Source organism: Brienomyrus brachyistius, chromosome 3 (genome assembly GCF_023856365.1).
Source record: "Brienomyrus brachyistius isolate T26 chromosome 3, BBRACH_0.4, whole genome shotgun sequence".
NCBI lineage: Eukaryota > Metazoa > Chordata > Actinopteri > Osteoglossiformes > Mormyridae > Brienomyrus > Brienomyrus brachyistius.
Genome location: NC_064535.1, coordinates 12,804,105 through 12,811,933, shown reverse-complemented (window position 1 = coordinate 12,811,933; position 7,829 = coordinate 12,804,105). Strand labels below are relative to the sequence as shown.

At 46.4% G+C, this 7,829-nt stretch overlaps 1 protein-coding gene across 1 annotated transcript; it reads left to right on the top strand.

The window, feature by feature from the left end:
• Positions 1-1,040: 1,040 nt before the first annotated feature.
• sfxn3 (sideroflexin 3) lies at positions 1,041-7,767 on the top strand. Its single transcript, XM_049007233.1, has 11 exons — positions 1,041-1,153; positions 2,871-3,038; positions 3,647-3,817; positions 4,550-4,648; positions 4,781-4,856; positions 4,939-5,024; positions 5,110-5,237; positions 5,542-5,591; positions 5,672-5,721; positions 5,905-5,952; positions 6,042-7,767. Exons 2-11 carry the CDS (start codon positions 2,875-2,877, stop codon positions 6,136-6,138), a joined length of 969 nt encoding a protein of 322 aa, XP_048863190.1. The 5' UTR covers positions 1,041-1,153; positions 2,871-2,874; the 3' UTR covers positions 6,139-7,767.
• Positions 7,768-7,829: the final 62 nt, after the last annotated feature.

Genomic DNA, 7,829 nt, shown 5'->3' with positions numbered 1-7,829 from the left:
CGTTCTGCCGAATGACCTCACCTGTCAGAACGGTGAGTCTCAGGTGCGCCAAGACCTGCCCCCTAAAACAATCTCATTGGTTTAGCGGAATTAGGCAAAGGCGGTGTCTGGTTCGGATTGGCTCTTCGGGATATCCTTCTTACAAGGCTTGGGGCTTCTAGAACGGCGTGCGCTGCTGAAATTAATATCGCCTACCAGGTTTCAGTTTAAGTTTCTTGTATTACTATAAATAAGAATAATTTCATAATAATAATAAAAACACACAAACCTTTTAAAATTTGTAAACATTCATTTTATTGGCGTTTTCATAGCAGCCTTTTACGTATTTATACTTTTGGTTTAAAACCGTTCATATCACCTACCACACGGCCTCTTCCCGTTGAACTCATTAACTTATTCATTACCTGAAGTAGGAGCAAAACTACAAAATGCTAGTAATCTAATACACTAAAAAAGACACGCCCTTAACTCGTATTTTAAGCCAGCCACATTTTCTGACTTAATGAAAAATTAGTTATAAAAATCATTTAAATTAAAAATAAGTTCCATACCATTGAACACAATTGTAGAATTTAGAGTTGGACTATGTAATTTTAAATTCAATCTATGTAATGTAGCCTGCATGGATTATTAAATGGCTTTAATTGCACTATATATTTTATGCTTCATTTTTCAAAACGTCTGTATAATCTACAGTTCTGTCCTTGATGGTTGCAGTTATATAAATATATATAATGTTATAGTGCCGTTCATTAAATGAGTTACAGGATGTAATATTAAAATGAAATATACACATGTAGGCTAAAACCATATTGATATAGGAACTGCTCACTAAACGTGTTTGATAGCATTACGTTGTAAAATGTATCTTGCTGCTGTTTAAAAAAAAAATGATATTGATGTTGCTATAAAAAGCATCTATTAGCAGACCAATCATGAGGCGGCTCTTATTCACACCCTCTTCACTCAGCCAATCCAGTACGAACGCTGTCTTCCATCATGGCTCCGCCTCTGGCCAGACCTAGCCAATAACTAGGCGGCAGAGCGTCAAGGTAGTTAGGCTGGGAGTGTTCGTGTGCCGGTAGCGTATTTTAAAGGTCATACATGTGACGGTTGTCAAGTTGTAAGGAAAGTATTATTGAAGTGACCCCAGGTACGTGTTCTGACTTTTGTGTATAATGTGCGCGGCACCTCTTCCGTGTTGCTGTTTCAATTATTATACAGAATGGCGTGCCGTTGAGTGTTTAGTCGTGCTGTTACTGACACGAGAGATTTTCACATTTCTTTGCTCGATTTACTAGTTTTATCTCTGTGATATGCTAGCCACAATCTAATCATATGACGAACATCTGAGCAATTAGGAATAGTCTATGTTGTTTTAACGGCTATTGGGGTGGGCTCAGAGAACAGTATGTCTCATGGTTGACCATCTGTCGTATTAGTTCTAGCGATTAAGATCTCAAACCCATTGCAATAATTGAGAATTATCGAGAATTGAAATGTTGAGAACTGACTCGTGTTTTCATTGACAGTCGCTGATCGTCGAGTTGTTTAAGGTTCAGTCAGTACCAATAGCTTCACATCTCCGGTGTTTACTCAGTTTTTTTCCAGTAATCCTAAGGCATGTGGTGAGATCTCTAAATTACCCATAATTTGTTTGTTTTCGTGTCCTAGGCGTCCTGTCCTAGATGTTCCCAGTCTTGTGCTCTATGCAGCTTGAGAGACTCCTCCCATATGCCCCCCTCGCCATTGATTTTATAAGTGGTTAGAAGACTGCTAACCTAGATGCTTAAGACAAGGGCGTAGATTTGTGTATGGCTGGTAGCGGCCTGTAACTAGCAATTTTGTGAGAGTATCGTAAGTGTTTATGGGATGGGAGGTTGGGGCTGATTTAATGCTTACCAATGCTGAGACCAAACCTACACTCTTGTTCTAAGGGGGGGGGGATCAGTGGGTGGCACTGGCAAATCACCTGTAGGATTCAAGGTTTGAGTCCTAACCTTGCATTGTGTATGGGGGGGGGTGCATTGTGGGGACCAAGCGGCATTTCATGGTTGGCATCTAAGTAGCAAAGCCATGAACCCCTAAAACATCTTGCTGTCTCTCCAAATGTCCCTATAATGTGATTTTATTTTTAATTTTTTTAGAAAAATCTGTAACTAGCTAAAGTTAGGGCTCAGTAGGAGTTAAGGTTGTCATTGTTGGAATTAGGGTTTTTTCCATAGAGATTAATGGAGAGTCCTCACTAAGATATGAATACAAATGTGTGTGTATGTATGTATGCATGCATGCATGTATAGTGCCATGCCTGTTCTCTCGGTGTTTGCTTGTTTTCCCCAAAATATGGGTATCTTTGGCCCAGAAATGTTCTCTTTTCCAATAAGAGGTTTTTTTTTCCACTGGTCAACTTAAACAGATCATCAAGATATCAACTTATTTTCCAGGAAGGCTGTTGATGCATAGCTAAGAGCTTTGGTGTTTTGCCCAGAGTCACTCCAGTCAATGAGTAATTTGTAGTAAGTGTTAGAGTAGCTCACCTTGGTCTGCCGCATGCCTGACTTTGAGGCTTTCAAATTGGAAGGGGAGGAAAGTGACGTGTGAGCATAATCAGCCAAGCGATCAGATAGCACTCTCACTGACACGTGATGTGTGAGATGATATCTGCATGCAGGACATTTCCACCATGTGATGTGTGCTTGTGTACAGAGGTGGAAATTTCAGGTGCAGAAAGTACAAATCCAGACCAAGATTTTGTTTCAATTAACCAATTGAGTATAAGGAGTCAGCTGGTTGGTTGAAACCAAATCTTTGTCTGGATTTGTACTTTCTGCACCTGAAATTTCCACCTCTGCCTGTGTGTACCTCTCCAGGACCATGTCGGCAGAGCTGCCCCGTGACATCAACATCCGCGAGCCTCGGTGGGACCAGGGCACATTCATGGGTCGGGCCCAGCACTTCTTCACTGTCACCGACCCTCGAAACGTCCTCCTGTCTAGCGAGACACTGGAGGACGCGCGGGTGACAGTGGAGAACTACAGGTGGGAGGGAGAACTGCCATGAACCTGCCTTACAGTTTGTTACTGACGATGCTTGGTGGTATCTGAGTGGTTAAAAACTCTTTTCTCAATAAATTGCAAATATAAAAAGCCCGATCAACGTGCATGCATGTCAATGGTTCGTTTTGAATTTGCAATTATCTATGGAAATGTACTTGGTGAGAATTCACAGCTGGGTTTGTACTGATATTAATCATTCATATATGACAGGGGTCCCTAATTATTTCCATCGGCAACACAATGTCAGGATTCATTACATCCAAAAAAGAATGCCAGCCAGTGGGGGGGCGGGGGGGGGGTCTCGACAATAGAAAAAACAATTATGCAGACCGGATAAAATTTTGTTTCAGTCTGAATCGGTGATCACTGCTATAGTGCAAAGATTCATATTCCATTTCATGGTTTGCATCTAAGTAGCAAAGTCCTGAACCAATAAAACACATTGCTGTGTTTCTCTATAAGCAGCAGATACAATAATGAAGCACACAAGCACTGTGTATGAGCAGGCAGGACACCCAGCTGCTCTCATGTCTCACGGTGCCACCATACTGGCCTCACTCTCAACCACTTAACTAATCATGTGTCAGCAGGCGTGGCATCGTGAAGCCAGGCCTGACCGAGGACCAGCTGTGGAGGGCCAAGTATATCTATGACTCTGCTTTCCACCCGGATACCGGCGAGAAGATGCTTCTGATTGGCCGCATGTCTGCGCAGGTGCCCATGAACATGACGATCACTGGCTGCATGCTCACCTTTTACAGGTGAGCGCTGCCACGCCCCCACCCCCCATCCAGAGCACGGACGCATTGTAGCACAGAGGCTGCCAGCATCCTGTGTGACGGTGGGGCATGATGGAAGCACAATCCACTGTACAGTTGACAGTTAGGGAGGAAACTTTATTTATTAACTGAACTCAAAGGCTTGGGGAGGGGAGGAATCACGAGGGAGTCAAACAAAGGCAGGAGGGTAAAACAAGGACTAGCAAGAGCTAACATAAACATGACAAAAAAAACCTAACAGTGAAACATTCAAGGAACCTCCACAGAGATAAACAAACATGACAGTGAATGACGTGAGGGAAAGGCAGGCAGTGAAATACACAAATAATGAGGGATTCAACAAGGGACAACTGTGGGCTATTACTAAATCAACCAAAACCCTAAGGACAAGGAGTACGAGGAACAGATGAGGGTATTAAACAATCACTACAGATTCAAACACTAGGAACAAGAGTTATAGAACATTACGACAAACCAGATACATGCAGGAACAAAACAAAGATCCACACTGGAACATAAACGAGGGTAAACATAACAAATAACTCACGAGACTAGGGAGGTACAGTTCTCAGCCACGCAGCGGCATGGGAAGCAAGGAAACCTGGGGAACGTAGAACAGGATGGCCGATGACACCAGCTGGCCAAACAGGGAACTGACAGACAAGGCCAGGACCGATCCTGACACCCCGTGTCTACTTTGACTGTCCTCCACAGGACCACTCCAGCTGTGGTGTTCTGGCAGTGGGTGAATCAGTCCTTCAATGCCATCGTCAACTACACCAACCGTAGCGGGGATGCTCCACTCACTGTAAAGTAGGTTTCCACTGGGGGTTGTGGGCTGTCCTCCCCCTGTGGAATGCAGCTGTACGGCTCGACAGTCATGTGACCCGTCATAACCAGGTGACACAGCTCAGACAACATGTGGTCCTTCCTGTGTTTCCGCAGTCAGCTGGGAGCTGCGTATGTCAGTGCCACCACTGGGGCTGTAGTCACAGCACTGGGGCTGAAGTCTCTTACCAAGGTACTGCTGTCTGCATAGGGCTCCCTGTGTCACTCTTTGCCAGCCTTTGTCACTCTAAGCTCCTTCTCCGCTCTCCCTGCAGCACCTGCCTGCTATTATGGGCCGGTTTGTTCCCTTTGCTGCGGTTGCTGCTGCCAATTGCATCAATATCCCCTTTATGAGACAGAGGTAAGGCTTGGGGGCTGTTAGACTGTGCTGCTTTCGGGGTGTGACGTTAACTGGGCTGCTAACAGGGATCTGCTGCCTTCTTCAGAGAACTGAAGTACGGCATCCCGGTGACAGACGAGAACGGCAACCGCTTGGGTGAATCCACCACAGCAGCCCAGCAGGCCATTTTTCAGGTGGTCGTGTCTCGGATCGGCATGGCTGTGCCAGCCATGGGTAAGGGCTCCCTTTGGTGGCCAAGCGGTCACCATTCTCCTGTATTCATGGGGTGGGAACGCATGCAGTGAAGTATGTGTGTGTGACCAAAACGAAGGGATGGCAGCCAGGGAACACTGTGCTGGAGGTGAAAAACGCTGTGTACCGTGAAAAGAGATTCGTAGCAGTTAGAACACTTGTTGCGGAGGCGTGTGTCAGAAATCAGGCTAACCGGCTAACTGCAGCTAGTTGGCAGGGAGGCTGTGAGGCCAGAGACTCACAGCCAGCCAATGTGAGAACAGTTGTCTGCTCTCTCTCTTCCCAGCTATCCCGCCTGTCATCATGAACGCGCTGGAGAAGAAAGCTATCCTGAAGGTACTTCCTGGGAAGGGCCCGGCTTGGGGGCGCTCTGTGGAGCATCCGTCTTAATGCCCTGTGTCGCCTTCTCTTCCCAGAGGTTTCCTGTACTCAACGCACCGGTGCAGGTGGGCCTAGTGGGAATTTGGTGAGTATCCAGCAGGCCACACTCCCTAGGGGCTGCTGATGGATGTCCTGCACACATGTAACATAGATGCTTGATGCAGCTGCTTTTTTTGGGAGTGATTAAGTCATAACAGACATAGCAGTGCCCCCTTGTGGCCAGGATTGTACCCAACTTAGTCTTCTTTTTTTGCTTTCTTCCTTTCAGTCTGGTGTTTGCCACGCCACTGTGTTGCGCCCTGTTTCCCCAGAAGAGGTACGGCTACATTTAGCTGCCGCCTTCAGCCCTTCGGCTCCCTGCGGTAGGAGCATGCTCACAGGCGCCCGTCTCTTCTCTGTCTACAGCTCCATGGCAGTGAGCAGCCTGGAGGCAGAGCTCCAGCAGCGGGTGGCTGAGATCAGTCCCAAAACTGTCACCGTGTACTTCAACAAGGGCCTGTAGCTGGCCGGCCAAGTGCCGGGCCCCCTACAGGCACAAGAGGGGCGATGCACCGGCAAGCCCACTGGTCATTCCGGAGGTATTTGGACAGTGTGACTTCAAGCCAGTCACACAGTCTGCTTTACAGTTACAAGAAGTCAGTTTTATAAGGCAGACTTGGTGGTATGCCACAGTCCCTGTAAAAACCACATTAGTGTTCCGTATGTGCCATGTGAGGATTTCCATGCTGTATTGTGTTTTAGCCTGAAAGGGGCAGCTGGACCCTGCTCCATTCTCGTCATACAGTCTCATTTCCAGGGTTGCCAACTCTCACGCATCTGGCGTGACAGTTTGTCTCACACACTCGCACAAGATATGTTACGACAAATCTGTATTCCATTATAAACCTAAAATTAGCTACATCAAAATCGTTGGGGTAGTTTGCAAATCATACAGACTATTTACAAGGTAATTAAACTGCTGCATTTACGTAATTGTGTGTGCAGACTTGTCTGGAATTGAAAATCTCACTCCAGCCGCCTGTACAAAGCTGGCAACCCCGCTCATTTCATTTCAGTCACTCCATCAGTACGAGTATTTTAAATGCTCACTTTTGATTTCCAGAAGCATCTGTGCGGGAAACGCAGAGTACAGCTGACAGGGCGAAACCTGGCCGATTGTTACCAATTAGAATGTCTTCCAGCTGACTGTGTGTGTGTGTGTGTGTGTGTGTGTGCGCGTGCGTGCGTGTGTGTGTGTGTGTGTGTGTGCAGGAATCCGCTGTGGGTTTTACACTTGCCATGGTCAGTGTGACCAGCCCGCTGCCTGTGGTGCTTCCCCCTCCCTCTCAGCACACCCCTGTAGCGTATTTACCTCGTGAGCAGTTTCGGAGACGTTGTGACGGTAATCGTGACCAAACCTATGCATCCGTGAGGCTCTTTCAGTGTTCCGTACAGCCGCTGTTGTGCTTTCTGTGGTCCAGTAGTAGAAAACTCACATCAGAGATCCTTTTAAGACTGCGAGCAGGCTGGCAGGACAGCCACCTGTTACAAAGTCTCCTTAGTGTGGCCACTGGCCGTGAGCCTGTGCAGACAGATCTGGCTCTTGCATGGTTTCCCTCTTTAATCTCCAATATGATGGTGATGGTGTCACAGGTCACAACTGAGCACATTCCCTTGATACACACTTATGGGGGTGGTCAGGCCACATACGAAAGAACAACATTTGCCAAAGATTGAATTGGACCTTCTGCACAGGTTCTAGGCCACCGTTTCTCAGCCTGGTCCTCGAAGACCCCCAGATGGTCCACTCTTCTGCTCCCTCACAGTTCTAGCCTAAAAGTAGACTGTCTGGGGGTCCACAAGGGCCAGGCTGAGAAACACTGTTCCATGCCATCGTTTTTAAACCAGTGCTTTGTGGCTTAGGTGTTCAACAGCTTTTAAGTCTTAGTTTTTTTCTTCTCAAAAAACAATACAATCAGTTAGTGTAATTCACTGGATAAATTAGCTTTTTAGCTGAAGCCACCAGCAGAAATCGTTTGAAATGGCTGTTTAAAGGCACAAATGTCCAATATGCAAAGTGACTGAGGGTAATCCGTCTCAGTGTTGTATTGATTGTGTGCACTGTGTGTGTAATAAAGGGATGGGGAACAAACACACTGTCCTTACATGTGTCATGGGTCTCTTGCTGTCCTCATTTAGTTGCCCAGCTCTGTG